The following is a 24,777-nucleotide window of genomic DNA, read 5'->3' as shown; positions in this document are numbered from 1 at the left end:
ACATATAGTATCATATTTTTATCTGCCCATTCTTGAATTCTCTTTTTGAATTCTCAATTTTTCTAGTACTTTTACCACTACGCCTGAGATACTGATTGGACTATAATTTGCTACTGCAGTCTTAGAACCTTCCTTATGCAAGGGAATTATTTGACCTCTTTCCACTCTCTTGGAACTCTACCAAAGCTGAGACTTAAATTAAGGAGCATAGTCAGAGGCATTGTCAACTTACACATTCCCGCAAAACTCGAGCTGATATTCCATCTCATTCCACAGCTGTGTTTCCATTGAGATTCTGCAATATCCTAAGAACCTCGAATTTATCCACCTCGGTTTCCACATCAGTGTCTGTCACATATGTTAAAGCAGTAACCTCACTAGAATGATATACCCTTGCAAAGTAGTCACTCAGTAACTCAAATATTTTAGCTGCTTCTGTCACCTCGTGAATATCATCACTCACAGGTTATCTTCCATAGTCTTTCTTCCTCTTACTTGTCAGATAATAAAATAACTCTTTATGATTTCCTTTGGCCTGCTTGGCTAGATTCTTCTCATAATCTGATTTTACCTTCCTTGCCATCTGGTCACCTTTCTTGCTGGAGCCTTGCATGTTCATGTGTTTGCTGGTCACTTTTCTCTTTATATACCCTCCATAGCATTTTCTTCTTCTGCAGCTCGATGATATTCTCACATTTCTTATCCATCTAACTCCTTTCTAGTTAACCCTCCTTACCCTTAGGTATATAATTTAATATTCTTCCGCTAAGGAAGATAGAGGATAAGAGTCATCCCTCTCCTCTAGGGGAGATAGATGACCCTTAATTATCTCCTATGCACTACTAACATCCTTTCCCTGCAATGTTTTATGCCATGGCACAGATTTAAGCTGCTTCCTAAGCTTGTCATAATCACCTGTCTTGTACTTCCACATGTACCCCCTTCCTGATAGAATATTCCTCAGGTTTTACAATCTCCCAAGTCAAGACCATCTGCTTACTTTCACCAATTGGAGGCAATGTGGTACCTTGGTTATGGATAGCTCTTTTTATCCTATGACCAGGTCCAGGGGCGAATGCTGGTCTTGAAATTCACTATTTGAATTCATTGGTCTTGAAATTCAATCACACCTCTCATTCCCTGAATGAGAGGTGTGATTGAAGTCTGATTAGCAGAATAATGAATTACTGACCATTTAAAACTATGTACAGGTAACCCTCGTATAACGCAGATGTTCGGTTCCGCAGAAATGGCACGTTATATAAATCGCATTATGCAAGCCGCAGATCACATAGAAAAAGTAGGATTATGTTCTGAAATCGTTTTCTTTTTTTAAATTATATAAACAACAAATAAAAAAATATTTTTATTTAATTCAGGTAATTCATGTAAGTTAAGAAAACATATAAACTATGAAACAAATACATAGTATAAAAGTATAAAAATTACAAATTGTACTTAAACTTCATTGCACATAATGCATAAATGTTTTAGGCAAAATAAAATAGTGCATATTTTAATCTTTCGTAGCATGAGGATTTGAGGATTGGTTAATAAACACTGGTTTTGTCATGTAATCACCTGATGCATTACTACAAAACAGTAGAGTAATTCTATCTTTGGAAACTTTGAATCCAGGAGCTGATCTTTCATTTTTCGAAATATAGGTGCGTTTTTGCACTTTTTCCCAATATAACCCAGATTCATCCACAATGAATACCTTGTCTGCACTATAAATGTTTATAAACTTTGAGAGTTTTTTGTTTAATAAGATTTCCATCCATAGAAATTTTCTTATGAGGTGCAATCTTCTATCGAAATCATTAGAGATTTCTCCATTTTTCCATTAGAATATCGCATATAACGCGCTTTGCACTTATCGTTGACCCAGCAATAAACACTTTCTCTGATTTTATGTTCATTTTGTTTGATTGTTCGAATTGTTGATTCATTTAAATTCAAAGTCCCTGCAAAAACTCCTGGTTTTTCTCCATTTTTCAACCGATCCAAGATTTTGAATATTTTTCTTCGAGAGAAATTAATTTTGTTTTCAATGTTGGTTTTTCCATTTCGTTGCAGTTTGTGGCCATTACTACTATAAAAATAATGTTTTACACAAAAAAGCAAGCATTACATATTGTATGTAACTCACCAGAAAATAGAGTGCTCAGCGTGAGATGAACACACTTATGATTTTTAATGCACTTTCCTGGCAGAAACTAGGACAATTTTCAACAATAAATGTTTTATACGGTAAACAATTGAGGTACATGCGTGCTAAAGGGTATTTCCCCTAATATAAATTCACTACTTATAATTACATGGGGGATACAGGCAGACACAAATTTAACGAAGATAAAATTTGATTTTTGAGTTGTGCAGTGAAAAACATATGAAAAGATAAAGGGTTACTACAATTTGTAGACCGTGTTTTTTTCAGAACCATGTTGTATAAGTACCATGTTCAACAAGGGTTACTACAATTTTAAACCACGTTGTATAAGTTCCGCGTTATACGAGGGTTACCTGTATTTAGAAATTTATGTACATTAAATCATACAAATACAACATTTATTTCACAAATGATATTGTATCTTTTTCAATTTAGCTACTTGAATACAAATTCTACCCTACAGTTCTTCTTTATGAACTGGTCAATAACATCGTCATAAAAAGTTTGTTGTAACTTAATTTTCCCAAGCAACATGCACACTTGTAAAGGCTGGCTGAAGCTCACTGGCTAGAGCTACTTTGACTGCATATGGCCCGTGTTTAAGTAACAGGGTGAGATGATGTGGAGGGAGCGGAAATGGCTATGCGCGTGCATGAAATCACAGTGCTGAAGCGAGGACCTGGAAGCTCACACAACCGAGCAAGCCAAGGTAGCTTGACTAGCGTTGGCCTTCGATACACAATGCAAAGCTCAATTATTGCCGCGCAAGCTTAAAACGTCTTCTGTCTACAAAAATAAAAGCCTAAATGGAATGCTTATAAATGCATGCATTTATTAACAAATAAATATTTACTTCTTTCTCAATTAATGAGCTTGCACAGCAAGCATGGAGAATTCGCCACTGACTAGGTCCAATACTCTCCCTAGTCCCATTTGTCACATGCTGTCTTAAGTAATTATTTCTTAGTAGGTGTGTAAGTTATATTTCCTTCCTGCCATGTGATCTTTCTTCCTTCCATTCTATATCTCTGTAGTTGAAGTCCTCCATAATATTCACTCGACCTGTACTAATTTGGCAATGTGCATGTCTTCCGGATCATCTGTTTAACTCCCTGGCCTATAGCAGCAACCAACTGTATATTTTATATTACTGGCCTTAATCTCACACCAGACTACTTCAAATGAACAGCCACCCTTCTGCCTATCTCCAATCCTTTTTGACTGCAATTCATCTGCTCTACCCTCCCCCCCATCCTATCTTCTCTATTTTCCCTGTAAATACTAAACCCTTCACATTCTATCCCTGTAACTACATCTGGTGTTACCAAGTCTCACTAATATCTATAACTCTTGGCAAGATTGCACTAACCGATGCCAAAAACTCCTCCTCCTTGTTCCTGATACTTCTGGCATTAGTATATAGAAACTTCAGCATCCCTTTAGGCCCCCACCCACCTTTACTTCCTGAATTGGCTATCCTATTCAATGTTATTTGCTTGAGAGACTAGATTTCTCACTTGGTCATTCTCACACTCACTCACTTCATGGGTACCTTCACACAAACTCAATTGCTTCCATCCGAATTGCTTAAATTTCCCTGAACTTGCACTTCAGCATTCTTCTCAATGAACAAAACTCTCTAGACACCTAACGCCAAAACTATTTAGATGCAGTCCATCAGCATTATACAGATTGTTCTTTCCATAAAACACAGACACACAAACACACAAATCCTACATCATTCCTTCTGCATATAGAATAGATGTAAATGCATTGGAGGTGCTTATGATACTGCAGAACTTGAATGCAAACATGGCCATGGGATTAGATATCACATCTGCTCATGTATTACAAGAATGTAAAAGGGAATTGGTATCTTCTCTGACCAAGCTGTTAAATTTGAGTCTCGGCTCTGGAAGAGTGGAAAGAGGGCAAAATAGTTCCATTACATAAAAGGAGGCTGCAGGACAGAAGTTGCAAATTATGGGCTAATCACTATCTCAGGAGTGATGGTTAAGATATTGGAGAAGACAGAATTGAGGACTAGGTAAACAGAAATATATTTTATAGGAGACAGCATGATTTTGGGAAGGGTGGATGCCTTAGTAATTTGCTTACTTTTTAAAATAGTGGTATTTTCGATAGATTTCCATTATCAATTTCCATTATTCAGAGTTGGATAATGGAAATTGTTATTCATTGGGTATTGCTGGACTTGTTGAAAGCATTTAGCAGGATTTCACGTGGAACTCTGTTAGATAAATGGGAGCAAATGAGGATAGATATAAAGTTGGTGATTTGGATAAGTTGGTGACTGATGGACAAATATCAAAGAGTGTATGGAGGAGTTTAGCCTGGGAGGAGGCAGGTAAGTAGTGGTGTACCGCAGACTCAGTACATGGTTCTCTGCTGTTTAATTCATCCCTCAGGATATTGGAAATGATTTAATGGGGAATATTCAGTTGTTTGCTGATGAAGCAAAGGTGGTAGCAGTGATAATGAAGATAATGTAGAAATTCTTGAAGTGGACCAAGATAAATGGCCCAATGCATAAAGATGAAGAGATTTGGGAGTTATTGTGGACAGAGAGTTGAAGTTTAGAAGCCACATAGCAAAGGTGGTCAGAACAGCTCATCAGATCACATGGCTGCTGAAGACATGGAAATAAATAGATTATTATTCTCCTTTGTAAGGCAACATCTGGACTACTGCATGCAGATCTGGTTCCCGGGATTCCATGGGATGATAATGGTAGAGAGGATCCAGAGGTGAATAATCAAGGTTGCCGCAGGTTCATGGAATGCTCTTTGTAAGAATAGGTAGATAGCAGTGGACCTCAAAAAGTAGCTGAATACTTGAGAGGACATGATAGACGCATATGTTATTAAAGGACTTTTATAGAATTGACATAAAGACTTTTTCAGTATATAGCAGGAAGGGAGGGAACAAAGGGTTATCCCTGGAAATTATATAAGTGTGGTTAGCAAGGGTGTTAGGAATAGATTATTTATTTATTATTTTCTTGCTTGGATGGTGGTGAAGGGATGGAATGGATTTCCTGAGGTAGTGTGAGAACTTCATCATTGAATGAATCAAGGAGAGGTATCATAAGAAAGATTCTGGTAATTGGACCACATGTTTATTAAGATAAATAACAATAAAAACACAAACCCGACAAGTTTCGTAAGTTCTTTGACTTACATCTTCAGGGGTCAAAGGTAACTAAAAGTTAAAAACAAGAAATGAGAAATTACTCAGAATAGTTCATTCTATGCAGTTGTGGCTGTCTAACTGTTCATTAAATTAAATATCCGAATGCAGATTCAGTGCAATGCTAAGTTTGAACAATGCTGGATGCTGTTACGTTCTGTTGTTCACATTCACATTGTCCGAGGTCTGACTTGGGTATATTTTTTATCAATACTGACTAAACTTGGTGTAGAATTAGGCCCTGGTTTTTGTTGCATTGCATTGGAATTCTAAGCATGTTTGCAGCTTCTTTAAATTTCCTTATGTAACAATTTTTTTCAATGTAAGACATGTTTGTTTTTTGCCAGAGTATATTATAGCTGGTGAAAGTTGTATGGTATACTAGGTCAGATTTGTGTTCTCTTCTTTTTTGCACATCTTTTTGGTGTTCGTCCATACAAATTTCCCCTGATCTTCCCATCTGGCCTACGTAGCAGATACCACATGCCACAGGAACAATGAATTTTATAAACACCTGCTTTTTTTAAAGGATAATGTGGAGGTTTTGAGGGATGTAGAAATCTTGAAATTTTTTCCAGCAGTAGAAAAGCAACTTTGATGTTATGTTTGTTTAGTAATTTGGCCATTTTGTCTTTAAAATTCTTGATGTATGGAAGCGTGATTGCATTCTTGAAATCTTGCTTTTGTGAGATGCTTGTAGGAGGTGGGTTGAGGATTTTTTTGATTGTCTTAGGTTCATAACCATTATTTTTGAGGATCTGTGTTAAATATTGTTATTCTTCATTTCTCTGTTTTTCTGTGCTGAAAATATTATAAGCTCTGTCCCTCAAGGTTTTAATTAAACCTATTTTTTACAAGGGGGTGGTAGTGGTGGTGTGAGGCCGCATTAAGAAATCTTCCTGTGTTGGTGGGTTTTCTATAGATGGAAAAGGATAATTTATTATCTTTTTCATTGACTTCTATTAGGATATCAAGAAAGGGAAGTTTTTTATGTTCTTCTTGTTCCAAAGTAAATTTTATGTTGTTGTGTATATTATTCAGGTAATCTTTGAAAGTGGTTAGTTCCTCTGTTGTTCCTGGCCATATGATGAAAATATCATCTATATGGTGTAGCCGGATTTTCAGTTTTTTATGATAATTGTTTAAAGCATTATTTTAAAAATGTTCTATATGTAGGTTAGCTAAAGCCAGGGAGAGGGGGGGGAGCCCACCATCAACATAAAAAAAATATAGAATAGTTTTACTATGATGTACATTTTTTGTTTCCTTTAATTTCTTTTCTTATTTCTGTTATCATGGCTAGATTAATATTTTTAGTTTTTAGTTGTTTTACTAATTCTAATTACTTTGTTGTTATGCTTCACACATTCTGTATAGTGGACCAACATATCAGAGATTCTAGTGGTGTGTCCATTTTAATTGATAGTAAATGGAAAAATAGAATACAAAAGTACAATTTTGTAAATGATAAAATTAGAATTAAATTAAAAACAAATAAATGCTACTTAAATATCCTAGGAATATATGCCCCTGAAGAAGATAGGAAAGAGGATTCCAAACAATTTTATGAGGAACTACAATAACAGTTAAATAAATGTAATAAAAATTACTGTATATTAATAGCAGGAGATCTTAATGCTAGAGTTGGAAATAATCCAATTCCAAATGTCTTAGGAAAATATGGAGAAATTTGTATGAATAACACTGGTCAAGAACTATTAGACTTCTGTAATTTCAAGAATTTTAAAATAACTGATACTTTTTTTTTCATAAAAAGAATATAAATAAATATACTTGGAATGGAAGAGAAACACGATCTACAATTGATTATATCATTACTAATTAGAAAAACAATCTCCAATGTGTTACAGATGTACATGTTTACAGAGGAAGTGAAATTTTTTCAGAGCATTATTTAGTAGTCTCTAAAATAGAAATACTAGCAAAATGGAGAAAGGAAGTAAATAAAGAAAAAACAATAAAACAAGTATACAAAGTAAATCTAATACAAGAAGAAGGGATTAGAATGTTATATCAGTCATGATTAACAGATTACCTAAAAGAAGCCAAAATCACTGAAGATTTAGAAGAAGAATGGAAATATTTAATAAAGATCATCCATAAAGCACCTCTGAAGTACTTGGCAAGAAAAATAAAATACTCGAAAAGAAAACACTAAAAATCTGGAACACAGATATAGAAATGCAATAAAAGTAAAATAAATGTCATACAAATCACTCCTTCAAAAACCTGCAAAGGAAACAGAAGAAATATACAAAAAAAAAATCCTTTCCTTTAGTATTACACAGTGATTAGCATTTATTTTAGACAAATTATGGAGACTACAACTGCGTTAGAAATAATCATTTTAATTTCCCAATGTTTTGACCTTCATATTAAGATCATCATCTGGAGTGTACACACACACACACATATATATATATATATATATATATACAGAGACAAGCTATATTACATTTCACACAGATAATGATTTGATCAACGTTTATTCTACTGAACTGACCTCTAGTGGAAAAAAAATAAAATAAAATAACTACATCAAATTTATGTTCTATTTATGACATTAGAGAACAATTTCATATAGGTAGTTTTATTACTGCAAAATCGATGTCCTAATTTAACATGAGAGTTGTTCTATTAGAGTTTAAATCCTGGATTACCAGGATCTATATAATGACCAGTATGGTTAGCCTAGTGGCTTTGTGCTTCACAACCATGCTTGGGGACAGAGTGTCCTAGGTTCATTTCCCGTCGGTGGTATGAGGAGCTTAAGGATCCTCCTCAGCCATAGCCAAGTTAGCTGGTCTTGGGCATGGACAGCAAGGTTTTTTCCACCAGTTTATCTGGGGTTTTCATCCTGCAAGCAGGCAAACTGGTCCTGTGAACACACACGGATCTACAGTCATAAATACTTAATCCCCCATGAGGGGGCTCAACTTGCCCCAATAGGATTCTGGGAAGAAAAGGGAGGAAACTCCATTCAAATAAATAAATAAATTGGCCAGTATATGTAGGCTTCCGGTAAACAGTGAAAGAAAGACTGCCAGAAGGAAGATGTGTGACAAGTGTATCTAGAAAAGGAAGCATGTTCTGTCTTCAATCTCAATTGTGAATTGTATACGTTTGTGTTGTTTATTTAGGTAGTTGAGGAAAGTGTCTAGCGGCCACGCGACCAGATAGCGAAAACCACACCCTGAACAATGATATATTATTTAAAGTTTGCTGAGGCACCCAGAATGATTAAACTAGATTTTATATACCATATTGCAAGAAGTTTAAAATTTCTCCCAACCACCATAGCTGACAAAATATGTTTGGAAACCTCAAACATTTTAAATTTAAATAATAAGAAAACAGTACCTAGCAACCTAACCAAAGCTGAATTGGCAGCTGTAAAATCGCTAAAATTGAATCCAGACATCGTAATCACTAGAGCTGATAAAGGCAGTGTCACAGTTATTTTAAACTGAACTACATATTTAAAAAAATGAATAAATTAGTCTCAGACAACAGCACCTATCAAGTTGTTAATTATAACTGAGCCAACTGGATAAAAAAAAAGAAAATGAAAAATTTACTTAAATCAGTCACTTCTTGGCCCAAAGATAGTTAAAAAAAATGACTTCCGCACTATGCTCGTTCCCCATAGTTGCGGATAGTTATAGTTGGTGGATGTAGTGGGGGAGACAGAGTCATAGAGTAGGTGCCCTCCCTTGATGAGTCTTTGGACTCCCTGGAGGAGTCACGTAATGAATTTGCTGTTTACCAAAGATTCACAAACAGAACGTACCACTCCAGTCGAAGATAGAGACAGCCCCAATTATCATCTAGCCAAGAAACTAGCGTCAACACTCAAGGAGTTGGTAGGTCATTCCCCCTCCTATATTAAAAACACACAACACCTTGTGAACAAAATCAAAGACATCATACTGTAAAAAAGTGACTTATTATTCAGTTTTGACATCTCTGCCCTCTTCACACATATCCCAATCAATGACAATTCTTTTGTTACAGAACAAATTCCTTCCCAATATCACAGTGCTCTTTGCACATGTACTGCGTTCTGGCTATTTTGTGTTGCAAAACACTTTCTACCTACAAAAAGAAGGCACAGCTGGGCTCACCATTATCCTCCCCCCCCTCCCCCACACACACCCAATTGCTAACTTTTATTTGGAAGCTTTTGAGCAACATGCTCTAGATTCTTCTCCTTTAAAATCCAAAGTCTGGCTTAGATATGTTGATGTTTTCTCTATCTGGTCCCATGGCTGCTAGACATTAGACACTTTCCTCAGCCACCTAAGCAAGCAACACAAACGCATACAATTCACAATTGAGATTGAAAGGCAGAACATGCTTCCTTTTCTAGATACACTTGTCACACATCTTCCTTCTGGCAGTCTTTCTTTCACTGTTTACAGGAAGCCTACACATACTGGCTAATGTATGTGTAAACTCCTACCACCACCCAACACAAAAACTAGGTATCATTAACACACTAAAAAACAAGGCTTTTGAAGATTTGCTCCAATGAACAAGCACTTAAAGATGAATTAAAAGTTATTAGCAATACCTTCCTAAAAAATGGCTACAGCCAAAATACTATCAACAAAATTCTTCACAAGACTTCACCAATAAACAAAAATAAACTAGACTACAATAAAACTGTAACCATTCCATATATTAAAGGGATATCAGGTAAAATAAACAGAATACTACAGAAATACAATCCTAAAGCCACCTGTAAACCTCCTGCAAAATTAAAGAACTTACTCAAGTCATCCAAGGATCCACTTCCTCTGCTGGCCCACCCTGGAATTTACCGTATTCATTTCACCTGTAATTTGCCCTATATAGGGGAAACAGGATGCACAATTCCTATCCAAAAAAAGATACATAAATTGCACATTAAATAACTATAGTAAAGCTGGCATTTCTGATTGTGGATGCCCTGAATACTCTATATAGAATTGACTGGAAAGGCACCTGTTGTTTACATCTCAGCAAAACATGATATGAACGTAAATTTAAGGAGGCCTTTGAAATTCTTATCAACAATCCTAATCTTAACAATAATGATGGTCTAAAAATCCCAAGAATATGGAAGGCACATATTCTACCTGCATAACCATTCTGCCTAAGAGTCAATTATAAATACAATTATAGGTAATCCAGGATCTTAATTCGAATATAACTCTTATGTTAAATTAGGTCATCGCTTTTGCTGCATTAACACTATCTGTATGAAATTGTTCTCTGATGTTGTCATAAATAGAATATAGCTTTGATGTAGTTATTTTATTTTATTTAATTTTTTTTTTCTTTTTTCACTAGAGGTCAGTCCAGTAGAATAACCTTTGATCAAATCATTGTCTCTTTGGCATAACTGTGTGAAATGTAATACAGTTTGTCTCTGATATATGTGTGTATACTCCAAATGATGCCTTAAATATGAAGGTCAAAACATTGGGAGATTAAAATACAGGTAACCCCTGAATAGCATGGTCGTGAGGTTTCTAAAAAATGCCATGTTATGTGAAACAAAGAACTAGTACAAAAAACGGTTAGGTTCCAAAAGTTAAAAAAACTGTACTATTTTCTTTTTATAACTAAGAGAAATGTATGTTTATTAAAACAATAATTGATCAAAAGTATTACATATTAATATTATTACATGATGTTACATAATTGCATAATGTTTTCTTCGTCATCACTAGCAGTAGTGCACTCAGGATTTAATCTTGGAGGGGCCGAGATTTGAGAATATACACTATGCATTGCATATGAGCTATGACTGAGCATCTGCAGTGATCACCAATATATGATGCCCGTGATCTCCTCTGGCCCAGCTCGGGCCAACGAAGTAGCGCCGAGCACTACTTCGTTCGCCTTGCGTTCACAGCAGCCAAGATTCTTGAGCATTATAGGGTATTCCCACCTTATGTGACTGCTAATTCATAAGTTGCATAGAAATAGAAGACACGACACAACATAAATTTTAAAAAAAATGAATTTTTTGGAAATTTTTCCAGTGTTTTTTTTTTCTTTTCTTTGGGGGGACCACCTTGGTCCCCCTCCCTGGGTGCGCCAATGATCACTACTAAGTACCATTAAACAAGGGCGTTTAAAACCTGGTGCAACTTTTTCATTTTTTAAAATGTTTTCTTGGGCATTTTTTTCTACCAATGGCTCATCTTGTAGGCATTAAAAACCTGATGTGTTGTATATCCACCCTGTTCAATAATTTTTTGCAATTCCTTTGATAAGTTCATTATCAGCTGATGCGCTTTCCCCTTGTATTTTTATGTTTTGCAATGAAAAGCTTTCTGAGATGACTGAACCAACCTTTGCTAGCAACAAAGTCGAGGTTATAGCAAATTCTCCACTTTCTTTTAAGTAGTTGTAAATTTTTAAAGCTTTGTGTTTAATAACATTGTGTCCAGTGGGATCCGTTTTTTTTTTTGAGCAGTCATCAATCCAAATACTAAGAGCTTTTTCCAGTTTTTCAATTATTGGTGCTCTGGGACAAGCTGTCACATTTGCAGAGATAGAACAACCTGCAGCAACCAAAGCTCTAATTTTCTGTTCCTTTTTCTGTATGGTCCGGATTGTTGCTTAATTTAAATCCAAGGTTTTTGCAACATATGATACTTTTTTCCCCTTTTTAAGATGATCCAAAATCTGTATTTTTAATTCTTTTTAATTCTAGCGAGATGAAATGTCTTTTAAGAGGTACTTTTTTTTACTTCTGGCAGACATTGGCTACAAATTAATTCACAAAAAATAAATATTTAACACTTCTTTAAAAAAAAGGTTCAATAATATATACAATGAATCGTACAAAGAAGAAAGCAGTGAAAGTCTTAAAATATGTTTAATACTCCACGAACAAAATGAATTTAAAATTCTAATAAATTCTAAAATTCTGTATGCAAATCTGACATGACATACACGCTCGAATGAAAAATATCGAATGAGATGGTGCTTGCTCTTAAAAGCGCTCATCACGTCCTGTGTTGTACGGTGATTTCATTTCCCCATTTCTCGAACCATGTTAGGACGAGAATGTGTTGTAGGAATGCCATGTTATACAGGGATTTTCCCCAATTCTCGAACCGTGTTAGAGTGAAACTGTGTTGTAGGAATGCCATGTTATACGGGGGTTACATGTAATTAATTATTTCTAACACAGTTGTAGTTTCCATAATTTGTCTGAAATGAATACAAAAACAAACAAATATATATATTGCTAAAACCATAGTACAGAAAGCTCACTAAGATTCTGTGGACAGATTAATTAATAAAATAGAAGACATAGTCTACAAAATATTAAAGAAATTAAACAACGATTAAAGAGATACAGCACAAATCAACATAATACAAGAATTTATGGTATGACCACGGGCGGCTCGTGCATAGGCACTGCGGAACTGCAGCACCCCCAATTTTTCTCGATATATAAATATATTTAGTAATTTATTTATATTTGCTTGTAATATTTAATTTTATCATCAACAATCCTATACAATTCTCTTATTTTGTATAAAAAAATAATAAAAATCCATCTTGTAGCACATAAGAGGGCGAAGGATGCTAGCAGCACTGTGTTTACCACAGTGTCATATTGCTACGTGGACAAGCATATGCATGTCATAGTTAGATGCGAGCTATTAGCGTAATGTGGCACTGTCCTTCGCGCAGTTGCACTGTTGTTTCTATGCAGTTTGCTCCAGTAGTAGAGTGTTCATAGTGCTTATCGTGTTTACTCTGTCTCTTTAAATATTTGGACATCCCAATTAAAGGATTTAATTGTAATGTCCAAAAATTGTAAATCCATTCCTTTAATTACAATTAAAGGTATGGATTTTATTTTTAAGTAATTTTGAATTATACTAAAACTGTATAATTTTATCGATAATAAACAATATTTTTTCATGAAACAAAACAAGAATATATTTTATTTTTAAGTAATTTTGAATTATACCAAACTGTATAATTTTATCGATAATAAACAATATTTTTTCATGTTTAATTTTTTTTTAAATTTTTACCATGATTTTGATATTTTATCCAAACTCATATACACTGTACTTACAATGTGCATGTATATTTCAAAAGTTGCAGCATCCCCATGATTTCAAGCCACTAGCCACCACTGGGTATGACCCAAATTTAATATCAGAAAATAATAATGAAGAAATCAGTAATGACAGAGAACCAATAAAATTAAAATAAAAAACAAAAACAAAAGAAGCAATAAAGGTATTAAAATATAGAAAATCAACCGGATTGGATGGCATACAGCAGAGAATTTTTATATCACAGATTCTTAAAATGAATAAATAACTGTTGGAGGAAATGTGAGGTTCTCTCAGATTGGTTAAAAGCTAAGGTTATATATTTATTTAAGAAAGGAGACAAAGATGATTGTGGAAATTACAAAAGAATAAGTTTATTAAATACAGGTTACAAAATTTACAGTAAAATCCTGAATAAAAGAATTAGAAATATCTACTCTCAGAAGAACAAAATGGTTTCAGACATGGAAGATCATGTATAGACAAGATTTATTATTATTATTATTATTCAGGCCTCCATGGAGTCAAAAGACTCATTGTGAGAGGTCCTTCCTAGGAAACACCAAGTCTGTCATACCGCTCCTTGCATTTTGGTGTGGGCTGTTTTGTATTATGCATGGCATGTGTTAGGCATGATGTATTCAGCAAGTACAAAAATCGTTAAGCGGCAGGGTGAAAAGGCAGATGAATTAGAACTGTCTATTGCCCAGGCTCTCTGGGAAATGGAAATGAACAGTGAATTGAAAGCTCAGCTTAGAGAATTACATATAACTAGTGCAAAAAGACATTGATGTAAATGGCAAGAAGCTGCAATAGTATCATGAATTCAAACAAGGCTGGTCAGAGAACTTGAGAAAAAGTTTAGCGGTAAACATGTGGTTTTTATTGCTAAGTGAACAATATTAAGAAAACCAACTAGAAAGATGAATATTAAAAATAAGCAGAAGAGACCAAGAAGTCTAACATTACCATCTATTCATGATGCAGTCTTAGAAGACTTAGTGTATTCTGCTGAAATCATATGGAAAAGAATCCATATCAGATCAGGTGGATCACTTATAACTAAAGTACATCTTGATAAAAATCAGCATACAAATATCGAACATAAAATTGACATTTTTACAGCAGTATACAAAACTCACACAAGGAAGGAAGGAAGTTGTATTTCAGTTTCCTGAGCCTTTATTTTAATGAATAAATGGAATTATGAAATAAATATATATATATATATTTATATGGTAAAACAAATTATTGAAAAAAGACGAGAATTTAATTTTGAGGTTGTTCATATGGCTGTTGTGGATTACAAGAAAGCTTTGATAAAATGCAAAGAAAAACTATGGAATATAATGAGAAAACAATTATATCCATTACATTTGGTACAAGCTATACAAATTTATATAAAGATACAAAAATACAGTTAGGTAATAAATTAACAGAAGAGATTGAAATAAAACAGAGTGTAAGACAGGGATCCAGCTTATCTCCAACCCTATTCAGTATATATGTTAAAGATATCAAGAAATTTTGTACTTAGTTTTAATCCTTTTCCCAAGTAAGCAAAACAAAGTTTTGTGCATGAAATATATTCACATCTGAGCTACTTGTATATAGAGTCTAATAACTTCATGTCACTTGCCTTAGTATGCATCCCATAATGCAAAGCACCCCCCCCCTTTGGGCATGTATAATTAATGAGGTCAAGCACACCTTTTGTCTACATGTATGAGATATATATGACTTCTGTATTACTTCAACCTTGATATCTCTCCTGGGTCTGACTCCAACTGGTGAGATGAGACCTTAAAGGTCAAAACTGGTCAGGTTGTGGCCTACTCACTGATGAGACCCCCAATGAGGTTGGAAACCGGTGAAGTTTTTCTCAGTGATAGGGTGAGCCTCTCACTGAGTGGAACAACACTGAGTTGGGCAATCTTTTGGGATCGTCTTATTTTTAGAGCCCGCTTCACCTATACAAAAAAGGTCAAAACTGGTCAGGTTGTGGCCCTTCCCATTATGCATTATCATAATGCATAATGGGAAGAAGATAATCTATAGTTACTATATCTTGAGAGAATTCTACTCTCAAGATATAGTAACTATAACTGTCTTCTTTTTACATAGCAAAAGTTGCCAATACAACTCAAAGGATAATAGCAATGCTGAAACATTGACATGTAGTGATAAGAAATCATTTTCTAGGAGGGAACTCACGAGTCAAGCTTGGCGGACGTGCATAAGAAGAGCTCCGGAATGAGATAAGTTATTCTTGGAATTCTTAAGTATATATGAGTATTCGTTTGAGTAAGAGCTGCTGTAAAAGTTGTGCGCTAATATTATTATTAGCGCATAACTGTGCACTAATAATAATTAGTGTGGGGGATTTCGTTGTGATTAAACTTAATTAGCAATTCGTTTTTATTATTAGACTTTATAGTGGTCACTGGTAGAGGAAACATGGCGCGGCTTTGTCATTCCATGACTTTAAGTTAGACTTCAGTCATTTTGTTAAGTGTGAGATGTGCTATATGTATTCTTTTGATTACATAAATGATTTGTGGATATTTAGGGCAGATGGAAAGAGGGTGTGTGCAAAGTGTGACCTGAATGAGGAATTGATGAATGTTAATATGAAATTGATGACAGAAAGTGTTAATAGTGAGAATGTCGCAGGGAAAATGAGTGCATGTTCAAAAGAGAAGGATGTGTGAAAGAGAGGCGAAAAAATGTTAAAAAATCAATAAAAAAGAAAACGAGTGATCTGAAAACTGTAACGGATGTTAAAAAGGATGCAAGTGAGGTGAGAGTGGCAGAAGAGAACGAAATCGAGAGAACGAATGAAACTGGAAATGGCGTGATGCAGGAATCGAAAGTGGAAAAAATTGAAAGAATGAATGATAGCGAAAGTTGGACGCATGTTGAACCGAACACGGAAACAGAAAGATGAATGAGAGTGAACATGAGAAGATGGGGTCGAGAGTTAGAAAATTAGGAAGATTGAATGATAGAGAGAATGTGACGCGAGATTCGGAAGTTGAATTGGATTGGATGAGGCAGGAGATGAAATGGATGCAGAATGAAATTAAGAAAATTCGGGTAAAAACTATTAAAACAAATCTTGATGGCATGAAAGAGTTAATGAAAGATATGCGTGTGGCATGGCGACTCCATTATTAAAGGTGTGCTGGAGGATAGGATGCATAAGGTATGTTTTCGAGGTGGTAAAATGAGTAGAGTGATTGAGGCATTGGATATGAGGAAGGAGCGAGCAAAGGAGTTGATGGTTTTAATAGGAATGAATGATTTGACAGAGAATAAAGAGCACGTCAGAATGGATATCAGGAGGCTGCTTAGAAGGATAAAAGTGTGATGACAGGAAGGGTAGCGAGCATGTTGCCTAGGTATGACTGTGGTGAGATGAGGCGGAGAGCAAGGATTATGAATGATATGCAGGCTGAAATGTGTGAGGAGATGGGAGTACAGTTTGTTAATGTGTGGAATGAGTTTTGAAGGATGAAGTGAACTGTATGGGAACGATGGACTCCATTTGAGTGGTTATGGTGTGAATCGCTTGGAGAAACTGCTGTTGGAAAGTAGAGAAGTGAGTAGAGAGAATGAATCAGATCAAGCGGGACGTGATGTGGAAGAGCAGCAGAGTAAGACAGGTGAGATTGAAGAAGTGGTTATGAATGGGGAAGTGAGTGGTATGAGTATAGAAAATGAGAGAAAGGGTATGCAAGAGGAGCAGGGAAACTAGGAGGCTCAGGGTGGACAGTGGTACACAGCATGAGAAGGGTGGATGCTCCAAGAGGAGGTGAGAGCATGTGTAGACCGGAAAGGAATGGGATGACCTGGGATCGAGAGGAAACAGTTGGAATTGGGGAGGGTTCTAGAATGAATGGGAAGAAAGGGAAATGGCCCCAGTCAAGCATGGAGATATTACATTGAGTGAGTCATAATAGTGGAACTAGCTGTAGATCCAGAAATGAGCTGTTGTGTTTGTATACAAATGCTAGAAGTGTAAGAAACAAGGCAGATGAAATGGTTGCACTAATTGCGTCTGTTCACCCAAAGATTGTCAGAATAAGTGAGACATGGTTGGAAGAGGACGACATCCTAACAGGAATAGAGATGGAAGGGTATGATGTGTTTCGTGAGGATAGAAGGGGTAAAAAGGGAGGGGAGTGCTATTGATGATAAAGAAAGAGTTATGTCCATACAAAGTAGAGATGCAAGAGAGAAATAGTGCCAGTGTTTTGAGGCAGTATGGTGTGAGATAGAGGTGAATGAAATCAAATGCTTGGTTGGATGTTGTTATAGACCAGGTAATGTGGATGGTGGTGATAATGAAATGTATAATCAAATTAGCCAAGCAAATAAGAAAAGGGTGATTTTAATTATGGCAATATAGACTGGAATAATGAGATAGTAACTGGAAGTAAAGAAAATGAGTTTCTTGAGTTTTTGAGGGATAACTTCCTCAGACAGTATGTAACAGAGGGCACACGAGGATTGAGGGTCTTGGATTTGGTCATCTCATCAGAGGATGTAATTATAAATGAGGTGTCAAATCATCCACCAATTGGTGAGAGTGACCATGAGGTGATTACCTGGGTGATTGCCAGCAGTGCAAGGACCTCTTTGAGAAAAGGGTATATGTGGAACTTCAAGGGGAGGGGGTGATTAGAAGAGCTCAGCAGACAGCTTGCAGGTGTAACATGGAATGAGGAGTTAGTTGGAAAAGAGATCAATGCAGCTTAGTGGATTTTCAAAAACTATCTAGTAGATGCAATGTCTAAATGTATTCCAAGGGTGAGAAGGTTAAATAAGGTAAGTGTGAGATGGATGAATAAAGAGATTAAGCATGCGATACAGAAAAAAAGGGCATTGTGGAGGCAGTATAAGAGAAGTGGAAATAACCAATTCCATGAGGTCTACAAAGACCAGGCAAGGAGGGCAACTTGGTTGGTGAGGATAGCTAAAGATAGGTATGAACAGCAGTTAGTAAATGATGCCAAAAAAAATCCTAAGGAGTTCTTCCAATATGTAGCCAGCAAAAGAAAGAATGATTATGTAAGGATGACATTGATTGGAGAAAATGGTATAAAGACAGCTGTTGCAGAATGTGTGGTGGAAATACTTAATGAGCAGTTCATAAAGGTCTTTCAATCTTGTGAATGTGACTTCATGGAGAGATTGAGAGCAGTTGATGATGGGGAGGAGATACTGACTGTAAGTGAGCAAGAGGTGTATGGGGAGTTGAGTAAACTAGATATTAATAAGGCTGTGGGACTTATTAATATCTAGTTTGACTCCAATGAGGTCTTGTGGTAATAATAATAATAATTTTGCCTCTACAACTGATACAATTGCGCCTGGACTACTGAGTGCAGATTTGGTCTCATGTGTTCCAAAGAGATATAGAAGTTGTGGAAAAGGTGCAAAGAAGAGTTACAAAAATGATATCTGGATTATTGTTGAAGTTGTTATGGTTAAGAAACGGTATGATGGTTGGTGTGGGTGATGTATGGCCTTCCTCATTGGGTCATTGGCTCCCTGGAGGTCTGATAATAATCACTAGAATTCTTAATTTAAAATATGGTCACAAGTTGTCATGATGTCACAGATAATATGTTATTTATAATTTTATCACTGATTAATTGCATCTCAGTTTTTTTGTTTTCAATCAAATTGTTTTCTTAAAAAAAAAAAACTTTTAAGATGTAATGTCTGTGTATACATGATAATGAATGTTAAATTGGCTACCCTGAATGAAATATAAATATTCTGCCTCCTCCTACTTCATTTTTCAATGCTTACCATCTTAACTTTGGTTACAGTGGAGATCATCGTCCACTTTGGCCAATTTATGGAGAATACCAGTATGTTCCACCTCAACGCTGGCTACACAATGTTGAGGTATGAAAAAATTTTTTTCATTTATTAAATGCAAGGATATATAATTATTCAAAATTTTGTTCCCTCTTCTCTCTTATTTTTCATTAACAAACCTAAAATGAATCAAGTATGATTTTCACTGGTAAGCATGCTATTTTTTGTCTTTTCTCATGAATTAACAAGTGACTTTTGAGACCACGTCACTTGAAATGTTTTACTTGGAATCTCATATATCAAGAATTTGAATGGCTTCTGATCTTTTAATGTTTTGTTATATATTATTCATTTTGTTTGTTGATAAGACATACAAAAATAAATTTTACTTTGGAAGTAAGTCCAGAAAATCTCATCTACTCCTGATTCATTACTCAGTGGCCTGCCACAGGTGAGTAAAGTTTCAGAAAATAAATTTATTCGTTACTGGAAATATTTTAGTTTAAAGAATTTTTATTAAAAAAATCAAATAACATTTATTGAAATAATTATAATCTGAATTTTTTTAAATTTTCTTGTGAAATTCTAATATGTAAAGGTATGCTTGCAATTATACTTTCTTCCGTGTGATGTGGCTAATTATTATATTTTTAATTTTTTAAAAAACTTTTAAACATGTAATTGAAATATTTACAATATTTTACATTTCATTTATTTTTTTTTTAATCTCAGTTTAGCATTAGGAGTATAGCAGATGATTTTTATTTTTTATTTTTTTTGAGGATATCCATTTTGCTAATATTCAATGCTTTACTGCTGTAATTTGTCTTTTGAAAATGTCATAAATGTAACATAATTATATAACACTGATTCACCCACATGCACACACAAACTGAATTATAGCTATGTTGTGAGAGCTAGGATTATTAAAAGTTTTAATATTGTGACCCAATTCCATTACTTCATTTTTCTTTTTATTATTACTATTTCAAAAACAGAAATACAAGTAACCCTCGTATAATGCAGATGTTAGGTTCCCTAGAAATGCCACTTTATATAAATTGTGTTATGCGAGACTCAGATCACATAGAAAAAGTAGAGTTACGTTCCAAAATCTTTTTTTTTTTTTTTAATTATATAAACAACAATGATATATCCAACAAAAAAATATTTTTATTTAATTCAGATAATTCATGTAAGTTAAGAAAACATATAAACTATGAAACAAATACTGTACATAATATAAAAATTACAAATTGTATGTAAACTTCATTGCACATAATGCATAAATGTTTTAGGCAAAATAAAATAAAGTGCATATTTCGTCATCACTGTCTTTAGACTAACATTTCATAAATGTTCTTTATTTACAAGTGGCAGGACGTCGTCATCACTTGAAATCTCTTGGACATCAATTGTATAATTCTCATTGCATACTTCAGCTGGTTTAGTTATCAAGAAGTCAGTAATAAGACCTCTTGCTTATTATTGACTGAGGAATCATTATCCATAAAATTACTTTCTTGCGAAGTCCAATCCTTCTGCTAATTTCTTTAAACTGAATTCATAACGGATTCATCACAATCAGAATCTTCAGCAGAACTTTCCCTGCCATTTGGTTCGACGTCATCTATTAATTGTACCAGTCCCTCTTCATTTAAATCTATTTCCCCATCAATTAATTCACTAATTTCATTTTCAACCATATCACAAAAGCCCTTTAAGTGGCCATTACTACAAAAATAAATTTTTTACATAAAAAAGTATTGCACATTGTATATAACTCACTAGAAAATAAAGTGCTGAGCTTGAGATTAACACACTTATGATTTTTAATACACTTTCCTGGCAGAAAACGAACACAATTTTCAACAATAAACACTGTATATGGCAAATAATTGATGTTCATGCATGCAAAAGGTTATTTTGATCCCTAATATAAATTCACTAATTATAACAATGCGCGATATGAACAGACACAAATTTAACAAAGATAAAATTTGATTTTTAAGTTGCACGGTGAAAAATATATGAAAAGATAAAGGGTTACTACAATTTGTAGACTGCGTTGTATAAGTGCTGCGTCATACGAGGGTTACCTGTAATGTTTTTTCTGTAGATTGAAACTGGCTATTTCTTACTAATCTGATTGTTCTGGCTAATTCCTTCTTTTCTCCTCTAGACCTGTCTTTCAGATTTTTAAGGTTTTTTTTTTTTTTAAATTTCTCAGCATAAAATATGTTTTATATTTGGCATAAAAAAAGATACTGTTTTCAGTAGTAGATTATTTTTCTATTAGAAAGAAAAAAAAAGTTCACATAGCTCCTTTTGGCTGAAGTAGAAAAGTGAAGTTTTTTATGAATATGGAACTACCTATGATAATGAGCTGTTTTTGGCCACAAGTGGAAAAGATATTAATAAGAACAGTGGTATAACAATATCATCAGCCCTACTGGAAATGGGAAGTTCAAATGAAAACAATGGAATAAAGGAAATAATGAATATATTATGACAACAACAAATAAATAAAATAATGAAGATTACATGATGGGAATGAATATAGAAAGATATAAAACAACTCTAAAAGCAAAACTAGAATATCAAACGAAGTAAAAGTGATATATTTTAACAGACCTAAGAAATCTGAAGACATAATTAATTGCAGTAGGTATGAAAGACTTAACTAGTGGTAAGTTCAGTATGAGAGAGAATATGAAAGGGTTTTTGGAAGAAGCAAGAGTAAAGAGTGTGAGAAAGTGAAAATCATAAGTATATTACATAGATATGATAGAAATGAATTAAGAAGGGCTATGATGGCAAACAATTTGATGCACATACTGTGCAGAAGAAATGGTTGTGAGTTTTTGAATTGTGGAGTGAGTGTGAGGGAAGAATGAATTTGTATAAGATGGTCTACTCTTGAATGCATTTGGTATCAGAAGTCTTAAACACTTATTAATTGGTATGAGTCCTAACACAGAGGGTGAGGAAAACTAAACTGTGATGGGAGGAATGGTGAGACTCTCTATGTAAGAGCAACAATGCTATGTAATTGTGTAAATAATGGGAAACATTTCCAAATAATGGAAATGATTTTGAGGAAATAATGAGTTTGTGTTTGTCCGATTTGCAGTGCCGTGCCAACTCGAGGGTGCAAAGGGTGCACCGCACCCGGGCGGCAAGAAACAAATATCGAATATTTATTTTATGTAGCTAATATCTAATTCGGATTATACAATGCAGTATAATCATTAATAGTAATAATATTAATTTCTTGGTATATCCTACATTGTAAAATTTAACTAATATAATTATTATTATTATAATTACGGCTATTTTGCCTGCTTCAGTTTAGGAGTGCCCCTGTTTAAATGTCATTGGCTATTTACTCACGGATTCTTAAGGCATTGTAGATGTAAGTTTACCAAAACGTATATATAGCATAAGGAAGAGAAATTTACACATACCTTTTTCTGGGTGTTGTGGCTTTTCTTCTTTATGCGATGTCCAAAAACTACTGAGTGTGTGTGTGGGGGGGGTAGGCAATTTGGGAGAATTAAATTAGAAAAACCTGGGTTTTTTTCCCGTAATATATATATAAACATATATATTATATTACGTAGAGTGGGGGAAAGGTGAAAGGGTTGATTATTTATATAGGGGGGAAGGGGAAACGGGGTTGATGGGGTGCGGTCCGTTTTGACTATTCTTGGTCATCATCTGAACACAATGGGAAAGTGGATGCTATGTCAGGTCGGGTGGGTGCTTCTGTTTTTGAAGTGTTTGTGTTATTGCCTATTGGTCGGGGTTGTGACCTCAATTTTATGTTGTGAAGCTTCCAAACCTCGGAGATTATGTAGGGCCTGTGTACGTTGATAGAGTTCGCGTCACATTTTATGGCTATTGTTTCTGATATTCTTAGCATTGTTTCATTGTCTTGTCTATCTATTATGATGCCCTTGTCGATCTGCGGGGTATGTTTTTGTTCAAGGGCGCGAACAGCTATTTCCGTTTTTCCTGTGCTTTGTATTCGATGTTTCTTTTTGATGTTACATTTTTTAGTGTTTAGATGTTCTGGAATAGGGATGTTACAGTCACTGTAGTGTTCTTGTGGTCTTGCCCATAAAGATCTGATGGTGGAACCTGTGTAGGTAATATTACAGTCTTTTTAGCAGGGAAATTTATAGACTACATTGTGATGTTCAAATATTTCTTTCTGTTTGTGAGGTTTGGTGGATTTTAAGAGATTTGCCAGTTTTTGGTTTGTGGTGAATACCAATTTGTAGTCAGTATGCATTTTTGGAAATTATGGAGACAACTACCGTGTTTGAATAAAAACTTTAGTTTAATATTACTAAAATTTTACAATTCGACGTTTAGACCTTTATGTCAAGGTCATCTTCTGGAGCGTACAAATATACACAAGAAACAAGCTATACTACAATCACACTGGTTTTTATTTTATTTTTATTATTTTTTTTATTTTATTTTATTTTATTTATTTATTTTTTATTTCCACCAGAGGTCAGGCCAACAATTGTGGTAGTGGTTAGTCAGTGTCTTTAACGAACCAGTATGATTGTAGTATAGCTTGTTTCTTGTGTATATTTGTATGCTCCAGAAGATGACCTTGACATAAAGGTCGAAACGTCGAATTGTAAAATTTTAGTAATATTAAACTAAAGTTTTTATTCAAACACGGTAGTTGTCTCCATAATTTCCAAAAATGCATTCGGATCACCATGCAAGCCTAAAAGAAAGGATTGTAGTCAGTATGTTTGAAGATGTATTTATAAGCTTTGTATGTGTTTTGGGTGTATGGTAGTTTGATAATTTTTTGTGTTGGAAAGTTCGTTTTGGTGCTTGGGTTGTTTTGGCGATTTTTTGCCATCTTGTTTGCATAGTTAATCAGTTGTGTAGGATAGTTGCGATTTATGAAGATCTGTGTTAGTTTTTTTATTTCTGCGTTTAGATTATTCTGATTGGTTGAAAATTTGTAGGCATTTATGAATTGTGATAAGATGACAGATTTTTTAACAGAATATGGATGGCATGAGTGAAAATGGTGGTAGTTTCCGATATGCGAGGGTTTGTGGTATACTTTTGTGGCTATTTTGTTGTGTGTTCTGGTTAATGTCAAGTTTAAGAAATTGATGGATTTGTTCTGTTCGGTTTCTGTGGTGAATTTTAGTCTGTTGCTGTAACCGTTTAGGGATGTTTTTAAGGTGGTGATGTGTGTGGGATTACCAATGCACAGAATATCGTCCACGTATCTGCCATAAAAGGTGATGCTGGGGGGAAGGGAAGGGTGGAGTAGAAGTGATTCTATATGTGCTAGGAATAATTCCGCTAGTTGTCCACTGATGTTTTGGCCCATGGGGAGTCCGAAGATTTGAATGTACATGTTGTTGAACTTGAAGAAGTTTGCTGAGATTATTAGTTTTATTAAGTTAATAATGTCAG

General features: G+C 34.6%; 1 protein-coding gene and 1 pseudogene across 3 annotated transcripts in view; both read left to right on the top strand.

Annotated features, from left to right (window-relative positions):
• The window catches only part of LOC150108862 (uncharacterized), a 299,142-nt gene that overhangs the window by 181,138 nt on the left and 93,227 nt on the right, over positions 1–24,777 (top strand). For all 3 annotated transcript variants that reach the window (XM_090410451.1, XM_090410442.1, XM_090410458.1), the window contains one exon: positions 19,323–19,401. In XM_090410451.1, coding sequence (XP_090266577.1) covers positions 19,323–19,401 — 79 coding nt within the window. The remainder of the gene's footprint in view (positions 1–19,322; positions 19,402–24,777) is intronic.
• On the top strand, positions 14,118–14,673 carry LOC150108863 (small ribosomal subunit protein eS7 pseudogene; annotated as a pseudogene).

This window comes from Typopeltis vanoorti, chromosome 2 (assembly GCF_054136105.1).
Source record: "Typopeltis vanoorti isolate ZY-2024b chromosome 2, IOZ_Tvanoo_1.0, whole genome shotgun sequence".
Taxonomy (NCBI): Eukaryota; Metazoa; Arthropoda; class Arachnida; order Uropygi; family Thelyphonidae; genus Typopeltis; species Typopeltis vanoorti.
Note: the sequence above shows the minus strand (reverse complement) of the source record. Positions and strands in the feature narration are given on the sequence as shown.